This window comes from Plecotus auritus, assembly GCF_963455305.1.
Source record: "Plecotus auritus genome assembly, chromosome: 9".
In the NCBI taxonomy this organism is placed as follows: Eukaryota; Metazoa; Chordata; class Mammalia; order Chiroptera; family Vespertilionidae; genus Plecotus; species Plecotus auritus.
The window spans coordinates 19,122,580-19,134,193 of NC_137783.1; the positions used below are offsets into that span (position 1 = coordinate 19,122,580).

The window sequence follows — 11,614 nt, forward strand, 5'->3', positions numbered from 1 at the left end:
CTTTTTACAGATGGGTAAGTGGATATAGGTAGGCTCTTCAGTGAGACTAATAACAGAGAATTAATGCCCAATAGGCAGGTCCAACATACATTTGATGAATAAGAGCCCCAAGGCCCTTAACCAAAGTATTAGCCAAAACTTGCAATTGTATCCTATCTACCAAGCCTTTTCTCATGTTCAATTCACCTCTCTGGGACATTGTTCTCTACAGTTGTTCCTAATATGATATATTCTGGGGAAACTCACCCCCCAAATTTGCATGTCTTTCAGCAGGCCTCTAGGTCATACCATCCTCAATCATTTGGATGGCTCAAAGAGTTGGAAGGGGTTTTTCTGTCAGGAGTGGTACAAGGTGTTGTCTGTGAGTAGCTGAGGGTATCTGGCCTGGAGTCCAGTCTTCAGTCCAGTAAGGATGCAGTGCTTACTACTGGCCAAGTACCTTATGTTTTTTGTTTGCATTTAATTCTCATTTAATAATCCTATGGGCCCCCATTACCTGTATTTCACAAATGAGGAAAACTGAGGCTTAAAGGTCATACAACTTGTCCAAGGTCATAAAGCTAGGACATGATGGGTCCAGGCTTAAACTCACTTGAGGCCTAAGTCCATGCTCTAATAACCATACTAGGATAATTTGTATGGCTTTAAATATTTTTAAGGTTAACACCATTCCATGGGTTTACTGGTCATTTTCTAGTGAATTACCTGTTTAGGCCTTAGCCTATTTTACTTAGGTACCCATCTTTTTCTTACTAATCTAATTGAGCTTTGTATATATTAACCATGTGCCATATATATTAGCCATGTGTCATATATGCTGCAAATATTGTTTCAATTGCCTTTTAACTTTGTTTTAAAGTGAGTTCCCCCAAACAAAAGTGCTTAATTTTTATACAGTCAACTATTTTTCCTTTGTGGTTACTACCCATAAGTTGCACTTAGAATATCCTTCTTTACCCAAAGATTTTTAAAATATTTATTTATACTTCATTCTAACACAGAATGAAATTATATAGGTATGTATATATGTAAGTTGATATAAAATTTTTAAGTACATTGGTATGATATTTTGTTAAAAAATATCTGTGAGTGGTCCTGCTGGTGTGGAACCGAATCCAGGGAGTGAGGTCACTGGTTCGATTCCTGGTCAGGGCACATGCCCAGGTTGCGGGCTCGATGTCTTTTTCTATCTTGCTCCAATACACACCTTGGCACATAGTAAAGCCTCCCTCAATGCTGTGTTTAAAACAAGCAAATAAGCAGCTGATTTTAATTTCCATGCTTCCCTGACTGGCCTCTGCCTGTGGATGTGAGTCCCCAGTTGGTAACCTAAAAGCTACAGGAATTGAGACCTAATTCATTCTGGCTACCAAGTGGGTCCAGGAAGGGACCTTGAAGTACAAGGAAAGCCTGCTCTGGCCAATCCTAGAGTGAAAGTCAGGATTCCATACACCTGTGCCCATCTCTTCCAGGCACAGCCCCAGGCCCTTGCTGTCTCCCCTAAAGACTCAGGGAACATTTAGAGGTTCACTTACAAACAACATTACAACCGGAAAGCACCTCAGAGATAAGAGAAAGCCCATCCAGCTCATTTTACCGATGAGGAAATTGAGGTCCAAACAAGTACAGAGAACAACTACAGAGTCCGGTGATTTAATGGCAGAATCGTAACTAGAACCCAGGTCTCCAGCCCTTCCAAGGCACCAGGCTGCCTTCAGCAATTGAACCCCAAGACTGAGGTTCATGGGATCCCAGGTCAGTTGTACCACTGTCTGGTTGGGGCATCTGGGACTGGTCTAAAACCGTCTTGGATCAGTTTCTTCTTCCATAAAATGGGGTGAAAATTTAACAGCCTTTCGGGACAGCGGTGCGGAGTAAATGCCATAATGAATGTGAAAGGAATTATGTGTTATTAATAACACAACTCCGAGAGGAGCGAGGTGGTATACAGGACACCAGGGGATGTCCAGAGATGCGTGTTCCAGTTACGCCATCTCTCTGGGCCTCAGTTTCCTCATCTGTAAATGTAGGACCTGGTTTGGGTGGCAGCCGCGACGCTTTCAGCTCTGCGCCCCAGGCTCTGAGGCCCTTCCCGGAGGCGCGAGCGCGGAGGGCCCTGGGGGAAGAACGAGGGAACTCGCGGGGCGCCTCGAATTACCGTCCTGCAGCAGCGCAGTCTTCTCCGCCGCCCGCAGACTCTCCAGCCAGCCTGTCACCGCCATCTTCCCTCCGCCGAGCCGTGCGTCCGACTGCTACCATGACGACCGGCCCGCCCAGGGTCACTTCCGGCTGACCCGGAAATTGTTCTGGTCATTTTCCTTTCTCCTTCCCCACCCTCCCTTCAGACTCTCTCATTGGCTGCCCTGCTAAGTAAGTAGCAGTTTACTCTTGCTCAACCCCTGGGTGGTTTGCTGGGCCTGAAGCGGACCCTACCCCGGACCGAATCCAGGGAGTGGGGCGGGGTCCTCAGGGCAGGGTCCGGACAAGTCACCCCTCCTATGGCCTCCAGCTGGGATAGTCCCGAGCACGCTCCAGCTGCGACCGCAGCGGATGCCTCACACCTGCCGGAGTCTTCACCCCCAGCTGTGAGGCTGAGATCCCCCCAGTCCCGGAAGGCGCTGCACACCTGCTGTTGCTGTGCCTGGTCTTCCCGCACCTGCGGGGCTGAGCACCGCCATGCCGAGAAGCCTGCGACCAGGGCAGGTGCAGGGTGTCCTTCCTAACTTCCCACCCTCACACTCGCACCCCCAGGTTTTCCTCTGCGGGTCAGTGATAGGGGGAGAGAAAAATTATGTGGCGTTTGTGCAGAGTCCCACTCAATCTCCACTCCTCTTGGGAGCCCAAGTCCTTCCTAAATATATAGCTTCATTTCCTAACTTGGCATCCCCTTTGAGATGCAGCAGGGCAGACACTGCACTGAATCTTTAGAGCAATCCCTCTGAGGAATGATACTGTTTAGTGCCCCCCCCCCGCAAAGTTCCCCCAATAGTTTCATTCTCCCCCCGCCCCCCCCCCCTCCCATTTCCTCCAATACTCTGACTTTGAGAGGCTGGTGAGTGTAGAGCTAGGCTAAGCCACTGAAGTTCAAATGGGTTTGGGGAGACCCTGGGGAACTGGGCTACTGCCCCCAAGGCCTGGTCAGTAGAGATCCCACCTCCATAGTCAAAGGAGTTGGGGAACCCCAGTTTTCGGTTTCTACATGACAGCTGCCCTGATCAACCCTCAAACAGAAAGGCCAGGGTCCAGCCATACCTCAATGGACCCCAAGGGCATCTTGAAGGCATTTCCCAAGCGGAAGAAAATCCTTGCCAATCCATCATCAAAAGCACTTGCAAAGATTCCCAAGAGGGAAGATGAAGAAGAAGCAAGAGGTGAGCGAACCCAGTCTCAGAACCCACATTGTTCATGGCCAGAAGCAGATAGAGCTGACTCTGCCTGCCCAGGGCCTGCAGGTTGGTTTATAGCCGCCTTACAGTAGGCTTGGTCCCAGGTCTTTGACAGACCACCTGCTGTTATCTTCTACTCCACCCTGAGACCTCCACTAATCAGAAAATACTCTCTTCTAGTACCTAAGGAAATGACCAGCAGAATCCTTTGCTCTCCAGGAGGTTCCCTGCAGTGTGTGTGGGGAGGAGGGGGTGGGGGGGGGGGCGGGGAGGGGCCGGGGTTGGGGGGGGAAGGGAGCAGAAATCCATCTCAGGCCCCTAGAGTTAAAAGATATTTTGTAGCCTAATTGATAAATAGATGGCAAAAACTTACATCGGGTGGGAAGGAAGGATCTATTAGAGTGTGAGGCCTATAAGGTATATATGCCTTGTGCCTGGTATACAGTAGGTATCTATGAATACTTGTTGAAAGAATAAATGAACAAAGTGGTTTATAGGATGCCTACAATGTGCCAGACACTGCTCTAGTTTGCCTCTTACATCAAGTGATGACACTTGAGGAAATTAACTGTGTGCTTGTGGTGGAACCCTCAGAAGACAGGTTGCCTGAATGGAAGAAAAATGATTGTTTGGGGGTAGGAGACTATAATGGGATCATTTGGATCAGGTCTGAAAGTTATGACAATAGGCATATGGATATCTCCTCCACAGAGTGGCTGAGTTCCCTACGGGCCCATGTTGTGCCCACTGGCATTGGGCGAGCCCGGGCAGAACTCTTTGAGAAGCAGATTGTCCAACATGGTGGCCAGATATACTCTGCCCAGGCCCCAGGGGTCACTCACATTGTGGTGGATGATGGCATGGACTGTGAGCGAGCCCTTCGCCTCCTTAGACTGCCCCGGCTGCCCCCAGGTGCTCAGCTGGTAAAGTCAGCCTGGCTGAGCTTGTGCCTGCAGGAGAGAAGGCTGGTGGACACGGCAGGATTCAGCATCTTCATCCCCAACAGGTGGGCTGATCCCAGTCTTTCCTCAAATGTTTTCTGGCAGCATCTTGAGCTCTTTCTTTGGGTTATTAAAAATAACTCTCATTGTCCTAATTGAATACATTAGAAAACCAATGTTTCTGAGTAGAGAAGGATTGAGAGCAGAGTTAGGGTGAGACCTTTGGTGTCTTAATATCCCATTACCATCTCTGCAGGTACCTGGACCAACCACAGCTCAGTAAGGCAGACCAAGACTCTTCTACCGGAGCTTGTGAGACTCTGCTCAGGACAGCCCTCTCTCCTCCCCCTACTCCCACTAGACCTGTATCTCCTCCCCAGAGGCTAGAAGAAGCTCCAAATGCCCAAGCCCAGGTAAGGAGCCTTTCAGCCCCAACAGCTCACTTTCCCTGGAAACTGGATCATAGAAACAGGGAGAGCCTAGTGGTTGTTCAGAAAGTCCGGGGGCCCTGAGAGAGGAGGGCTCTCTTATTGTGAAGCCATTTAGCTCTTCCCAACACTCATCACTCCTATACTTGCCCAGATCATATCTACCACATGCCACTAAGCACCAAGAAGTCAAGTGGAACACATCCCCACACTTAAGGAAACCAAGTCAGATGCAGAAGACCCAGCCTAATTCTTGGGTCTAACTGGGAGGCTCAACCCCCACCTTTGAGGAGCATTCCCAGGGGCATGAATTTATTGTCTCCTCTTCTTCCTTACCTCAAGCCTGGCTCTGATGATGAAACCAGTGATGGGGAAGAGACCCAAGTTAGCGCAGCTGATTTGGAAGCCCTGATCAGTGGCCGCTACCCCATCCCCCCTGAGGGAGATGATGAGCCTAGCCCAGCCCCCGAGGGTCTGAATAAGTGGGTCTGTGCACAGCCTTCGAGTCAAAAGGCGACCAACCACAACACCCACATCACAGAAAAACTTGAAGTGCTGGCCAAAGCCTACAGTGTTCAGGGAGACAAGTGGAGGGCCCTTGGCTATGCCAAGGCCATCAATGCCCTCAAGAGCTTCCACAAGCCTGTCACCTCCTACCAGGTACTTGGGGGCTAGGGCGGGGGATGCAGAGGGGTGGGATGTGGTCTTCTCTTTGCTGGCTAGAGGTTGGTGGAGGCACTGGTCACAAGTGGGGATCAGGTGGAGTGCTTAAGATTTTATGATGTCTGGGAATCGCACAAAAGAAAAAAAATGGGGAGACTGATGAAAGCAGTTTGGCAAAATCTTGATAATTGTAGAAGCTGGGTATTGGTTTCTTGGGGGTTTGTTACACTGTTCTCTCTACTTTGGAATTTTTTCCATAATAAAGTTTTTAAAACGTTTAGACTCTGGAGGCCAACAGAGCAATGTTTGAATTCTGTTTTCCATCATTCACTAATTGTGTGACTTTAGGCAAGTTACTTAAACCCACTGAGTGTCAGTTTCTTCACTAGTAAAAAGAGACTAAGAATAGTAACAAATCCAGTGTTCTGTGAGGACTAAATGAGATGATCTCTGTGGTGCACGACCGGCTACACAGTTAGGCCTCAGTAAATGTTGGCTCTCTATTGTGATAATGATGACTAGTGTCACCATTACTGCCTTTTTTCTACTTCCTGTGCTGATCTCCATCCCTCTGGGAAGCAAAAGACAACTTAACCATCCCATTCCATCCAAACCTCTCATCTTCAGTTGCACCCAAGCTTTACATAGCCATTAATTGCCAACTGGCTGACTGGCTTTTACTGGACATCTGCTAAAGGAGTCAGCTTCCCCACCCTCTGGCCCTACCCATCCCATCTTCTCACTCTTTATTCCTGCCTCTGCCAACCCCTTCCTCTAGGAAGCCTGCAGTATCCCTGGGATTGGGAAACGAATGGCTGAGAAGATCATAGAGATCCTAGAAAGTGGACACCTGCGGAAGCTGGACCACATCAGCGATAGCGTGCCTGTCTTGGAACTCTTCTCCAATATTTGGGGAGCTGGAACCAAGACTGCCCAGATGTGGTACCAACAGGTCATACCTTGCCCCAGCCCCCTCTCAGTTTTGCTGTGTCTCAGAGCTTCTGAACTACAGTTCTTTTACCCTGTGCTCTGATGGGAATGAACCCTGACTATAGGGAGACCATTTTTCAAAGGGACCAGGTCTCATGTAGACCCCTCTCCTAGCTCCCAGAACTGCCCTGTGGCTTGGTATACTTGAGGCATTAATCTGTGGCAGAGACGAGAAGTATCTTTCTCTGTCTCAGACTAGCAAGGGCCTTTCTGAAGAGGCCAGGCCTCAGGGCTGAGTATCCAGAGCAGCAGTTCCCGGATCTGGCCTGTCCAGATTCACCCCTAGACCAACAGAATCATGTTTTAGGCTTGTTGCAGGGCTCGACTGGGGCTTGTCTTCCATGCCTCCTGCTGTTCCCAAGTCCACTGATTACAGACCCAGCTGCTCCCGGGGGAGGTCCTGCCTCAGGTCTTCCTTGGAATCTGGGGGTGATGGAAGCCTTGTGTGTATGCTCATTCACTGCCTCTTCATTGGTCCTGGATTCTCATAGTGCCCCAACTGACTTCTTTTCTCCAGGGTTTCCGGAGCTTAGAAGACATCCGCAACCAGGCCTCCCTGACTACCCAGCAGGCCATTGGCCTGAAGCATTATGATGACTTTCTGGAACGCATGCCCAGGGAGGAGGCTGCCGAGATTGAGCAGACAGTAAGCAAGTGTCTCAGAGTAGTGAGGAGAGCCAGGCCCTGCTGTAAGGTCAGGGCCTGGCTCAAAGCCAGGAACTCCTGATCCCTCAGCTGGGGAGCCTAACAGGCAGAGGAAGCCGTGGGCCATCAGAGGTTAGGATCAGGGAGGAAAGAGCGAGTCAAGACTAAAGCTCTGGTAGGGAACTGCTTAAGGATATTGGGATTTGAACTATACTGGGTTAGGCTGGGTCAAGGCAGAGGTTCTTAACATTTGTGATTCACAAACTTCTTTGAGAACCTGGTGAAAACGTTCTCTCGAAGAAGTTGTACAAATGTACAGAGTTTTATATCTCTTTCCAGACGTATGGACTTTCTGAAGCCCACCTGTTTGGGTTAGAGTTGGTGAAGCAGCCCCCAAGGATTAAGTTTGGGGTTAGAAGAAAGCTAGATCAAGAAGTGAGTTAAGGTTCTTTTTTTTTTTTTTTTTAAAGGATTTCTTTTTTTTTTTTTAAATATATTTTATTGATATTTTACAGAGAGGAAGGGAGAGGGATAGAGAGCTAGAAACATCGATGAGAGAGAAACATCGATCAGCTGCCTCCTGCACACCTCCCACTGGGGATGTGCCTGCAACCAAGGTACATGCCCTTGACCGGAATCGAACCCGGGACCCTTCAGTCCGCAGGCCGACGCTCTATCCACTGAGCCAAACCGGTTTCGGCGAGTTAAGGTTCTTGAATTAGGAGTAAGTTTTCTTAGTATTGGATGCTTTTAGTTAAGATTCGTGGTTGCCCTAGAAATAAGGTTTGGCCAAATTAGGGTTTGGTCTAGAGGTGGATTATGGGTCAAGTTCATATAACTGGCATTGGGATTAGGAGCTGGTTGCTATGGACAAGGTTTGCTTACTTTGGTCTAGGACACTGATAGCGTAGAACTCCACAGAACTCTATGGACAGCTTAGTTGAAATCAATTGCCAGCTCTTCTCCAGGCCACAGGAACCTGAGGCTGGTGCAGGGTGGATGAACAGGCCCCTTTGTTCACCCATCACCAGGCCTGGTGTCAGTGATGACACCGTCACTCAGCCACGGTGTCCAGGCAAGGAGAATGCCCCAGTGAGCCTCCGGGCCCTCCTGCCCACCTTGCCCGCTCCCCCATTGAAGGGCTCCAGCCTGGGGAGTTTTTGATGGGATTACTCGCCCTAGGCCTCCTCCCATCTTCTTGGGAGGCTCAAGAAGGGAGTGAGGGGATTAGCAGAGCCCCTTGTCAGAAGAATTGAGGTGTCATGGTTGAGGGTATTCAGGGCCCCAGAAATCTCAGTATCCTGGGGTGGAGGCGGGAGGCTATCTGCATATGAAAGGCCTTAGTGTCTCTGGGTAGGGGCTAATGGGCTTATCCCTCTCAATGAGGGATGACCCTTCAGCTGACAGTCTCCTCTGTCACAGCTCACTCCTCTCCCCGTCCCATTCCTCCAAGTAAGGATGTGAACATTGGCTCAGATTTGCCTTCCTCTCTCCCTTTACCTCCCTCTTCTTCCCCCCCCTCCCCACTCCTCCCTTCCCCACCATCACAGGTGTAGCTCTATTTCCTCCTCTCATCACAGATGTAGTTATATTTCTGGGTTCCATTTTCACCAGGCTTGGGTCGAGGCCACCCTGCCGGCCACCTTTCAGGCCTCAAGCCCGAACTCACACATTCTGCCTATCGTACTAAATCCATAGAAACCCCGGGCTGCTGAGACCTGGCTGAGGGCTTCCAGGTCCCGGCCCTTTGTCCTAAGTGGCGGTTCACAGACCTGGCAGATGGGTTGGGGTGGGGCCACCAGAAGGCGTGTCTCTCTGCTCTGAAGGAGCCCTAAAGGGGAGATCAGTACTTTCCCTCCGAATCAGCATAGGCATCTTCTAGGTCTCTTTCTCAGGCTGCCTCCCGGGTGTGAGCACGTCCTAGTGAAGCTGGAGAACTGCTGCTCCCCAGGGTAGATCTCTGGCCTCTGTTCCCTGGGGCCCATTCCCTAGGGCCTTGTTCACGTACCAGGGATTGGCTTGGGGCATAAGCTGGGAGGTGGGTTCCTGGGTCAGGGAAGGCCCTTGTGCTGACACAGGAGGAACTCCTTGAAGAGCTTAAGGTCCACAGCCCCTCAGGCCTCACTGCTCTTTCCCAGGTCCGGGAATCAGCTCAGGCCTTCAACCCTGGGCTGTTGTGTGTGGCATGCGGTTCCTACCGACGGGGGAAAGCAACCTGTGGTGATGTGGACGTGCTGCTCACTCATCCGGATGGCCGGTCTCACCAGGGCATCTTCAGTCGCCTCCTTGACAGCCTTCGGCAGCGAGGTATAAGCTCCATCTCTGGGTGAGCAGGTTGGCAGGGGCCAGGGCAGGGCTAGGCGGCCCCCAGGAGGGAGAGCCTCAAAGTCACAATCTCTAGGCAGGAAGCAGGGGAAGGTTGCTTCATGAGAATCCCACCTTGTGGCCAGAGCCATTTCAGGGAAGAGATGAAACAGCCCCACACCACACAGGTGCTCAGTACCACCTGCAGGTTGTGTCTCATCTGATCCTCCTGTGATACTAGGGGGTGGGAGGAATTTCTATGCACATTTTACAGGTAAGGAGACAGGCCCAGAGAGGGCAAGGTCACCCAGCAAGTAAATGGGTCACCTGGGACTAGAGGACCCAGGATGATCCGGAGAGAGCTGGGAGGATGGGATGGCCCAGGCCTGGCTCCTAGCCCTCCCATCAGCCCTCCTATGTCGGGCCAGGGTTCCTGACTGATGACTTGGTGAGCCAGGAGGAGAATGGTCAGCAGCAGAAGTACCTGGGTGTGTGCCGGCTCCCAGGACCAGGGCGACGGCACCGACGACTGGACATCATCATTGTGCCCTACAGCGAGTTTGCGTGTGCCCTGCTCTACTTCACCGGCTCTGCCCACTTCAACCGCTCCATGCGGGCTCTGGCCAAGACCAAGGGCATGAGCTTGTCGGAGCACGCCCTCAGCACAGCTGTGGTGCGGGACACCCGAGGTCTCAAGGTGGGGTCTGGCCGAGTGCTTCCCACCCCGACTGAGAAGGATGTCTTCAGGCTCCTAGGCCTGCCCTACCGAGAACCAGCTGAGCGGGACTGGTGACCATGGTCGAGGCGGAAGGGGCACCCACTGGACCAGCTGCCCCACCTGGCTATCCGGTACTCTTCTCTGGCTAAACCTCACCACTTCAATCACCAGCTCCCGGGGCCTGAGGGAAAGGGCCAGCCTGGCTCCCAGGGTCTGCCCTGCCCTCCCCTGACAAGAGCAGGCTGCTCTCCCTTCTATGACACAGCTGGCCTTGGTAGAAGCTTGCCCGTGGCCCATTGCCCCACGTTAAGCAGGAACAGGCGTCTGGTTTGAAGCCAGCTCTTGTGCTGAAGGCCCAGGCATCCCCTTTCTCTACCCTGAGGAGGGTCTATCAGGGGTCCTCAAACTACGGCCCGCGGGCCACATGCGGCCCGCCGAGGACATTTATCCGGCCCGCCGGGTGCCGCTGCCTGTCCTGCTTAGCAGCCGACTTGTCCCGGGCCCGCAGTGCGCATAGGAATTTGTTCATAGTTGTTTTTTTTAACTATAGTCCGGCCCTCCAATGGTCTGAGCGACAGTGAACTGGCCCCCTTTTTAAAAAGTTTGAGGACCCCTGGCTAGCTGCTGGGGGGTGGAATGGGGCTGCAGGGGGAGAGGCGAGCAGCTCTGGCCCAGCATTACCCAAGACCCTTTGGAGCAGGAGAATGAACCACTTCGTGTCCTTCCTCTACCCACCCCACTTCCTGTGCAGCTGGAGGTATTGGGAGAGGGTGCCTCAGGCTCCGTGAGGACAGCATTGGAAGACCCAGTGAAGTGCATTTGACATTCAACCTGCCTGGGGTCTGAGCTGCTGCAGCCCCTGCCTGCCTTCTTCCACCCAGGTGGGCATGAAGAGGGGAGCTGAATGGGGACCCAGAAATGCAAGTTAGCTGCTCTTCATATAGGCCAGGCCCAAGTCAGCTCCTGAACCCAGAAGGACACTGGTGGGTGTGGAAAGGGAGAACTCATGGAGTCAGGCGTTTAGGGGTGCCTGTCTTCCCATCGGCATCTCCTGAGGGCCCTGCCCTAGAACAGGCTCTATGGGAACATGAACAAAGACTAGCCTGGTTGGCATGGCTCAGTGACTGAGCGTCAACCTATGAACCTGGAAGTCATGGTTCGATTCATCGTCAGGGCACATGCCCGGGTTGCGGGCTCAGACCCCAGTGTGGGGTGTGCAGGAGGCATCCCATCAATGATTCTCTCTCATCTTTGATGTTTCTGTCTCTCTCCCTCTCCCTCTCTGAAATCAATAAAAAAATATTTTTTTAAAAAGTGGCCAAGACTCATTAGGAACAACTAAAGGGTGACCTGTGTGCCATTGTCAAGGGTGAGGCAGTCAAGGAAGGCTGCCTGGAGGAGGGGAGGGGCAGGCTGGCAGGGAATTAGCCTATTTGAGAGGTTTAAGCAGGCTCTGGAAATAACAGGAACCCGCTTTAGAGGGGCTGCGGTATGCTGGGAGTCGGGAGAAGGCTAGGCTGGTGGAGGACGGAAAGTCCA

At 51.7% G+C, this 11,614-nt stretch overlaps 2 protein-coding genes across 8 annotated transcripts in view; one reads left to right on the top strand and one right to left on the bottom strand.

Annotated features, from left to right (window-relative positions):
• DPCD (deleted in primary ciliary dyskinesia homolog (mouse)) overlaps nucleotides 1-2,291 on the bottom strand; it is a 28,963-nt gene extending 26,672 nt beyond the window's left edge. For 3 of the 5 annotated variants that reach the window (XM_080642477.1, XM_080642475.1, XM_080642476.1), the window contains exon 1: nucleotides 2,159-2,290. In XM_080642477.1, coding sequence (XP_080498603.1) covers nucleotides 2,159-2,222 — 64 coding nt within the window. In that variant the 5' untranslated portion in view covers nucleotides 2,223-2,290. Of the gene's footprint in view, nucleotides 1-2,158 lie in introns of all 5 variants that reach the window. The other 2 variants (XM_080642478.1, XM_080642479.1) reach the window with 2 other exon arrangements.
• A 59-nt stretch (nucleotides 2,292-2,350) lies between these two features.
• Nucleotides 2,351-11,389, top strand: POLL (DNA polymerase lambda). Of its 3 annotated transcripts, none has more exons than XM_080687925.1 (9): nucleotides 2,351-2,370; nucleotides 3,231-3,371; nucleotides 4,098-4,392; nucleotides 4,584-4,740; nucleotides 5,098-5,415; nucleotides 6,197-6,370; nucleotides 6,926-7,054; nucleotides 9,192-9,360; nucleotides 9,786-11,389. In XM_080687925.1, the coding sequence occupies exons 2-9, from the start codon at nucleotides 3,257-3,259 to the stop codon at nucleotides 10,148-10,150; spliced, it is 1,722 nt and encodes a 573-aa protein (XP_080544051.1). In that variant the 5' UTR covers nucleotides 2,351-2,370; nucleotides 3,231-3,256; the 3' UTR covers nucleotides 10,151-11,389. The 3 variants fall into 3 exon arrangements, 2 of the variants coding, with proteins under 2 accessions (XP_080544051.1, XP_080544050.1); XR_013961634.1 differs by lacking the exon at nucleotides 2,351-2,370 and having other exon boundaries at nucleotides 3,129-3,371; nucleotides 9,786-10,206; nucleotides 10,827-11,389; XM_080687924.1 differs by lacking the exon at nucleotides 2,351-2,370 and having other exon boundaries at nucleotides 3,129-3,371.
• Nucleotides 11,390-11,614: the final 225 nt, after the last annotated feature.

What these genes read in the sequence shown, in the direction of transcription:
- POLL (XM_080687924.1), top strand. Translation starts at nt 3,200, where the DNA reads ATGACAGCTGCCCTGATCAACCCTCAAACAGAAAGGCCAGGGTCCAGC. An exon ending in CTCCAAATGCCCAAGCCCAG is followed by an intron (nt 4,741 to 5,097) that starts GTAAGGAGCCTT and finishes CCTTACCTCAAG; the next exon opens with CCTGGCTCTGATGATGAAAC. An exon ending in CTGCCGAGATTGAGCAGACA is followed by an intron (nt 7,055 to 9,191) that starts GTAAGCAAGTGT and finishes GCTCTTTCCCAG; the next exon opens with GTCCGGGAATCAGCTCAGGC.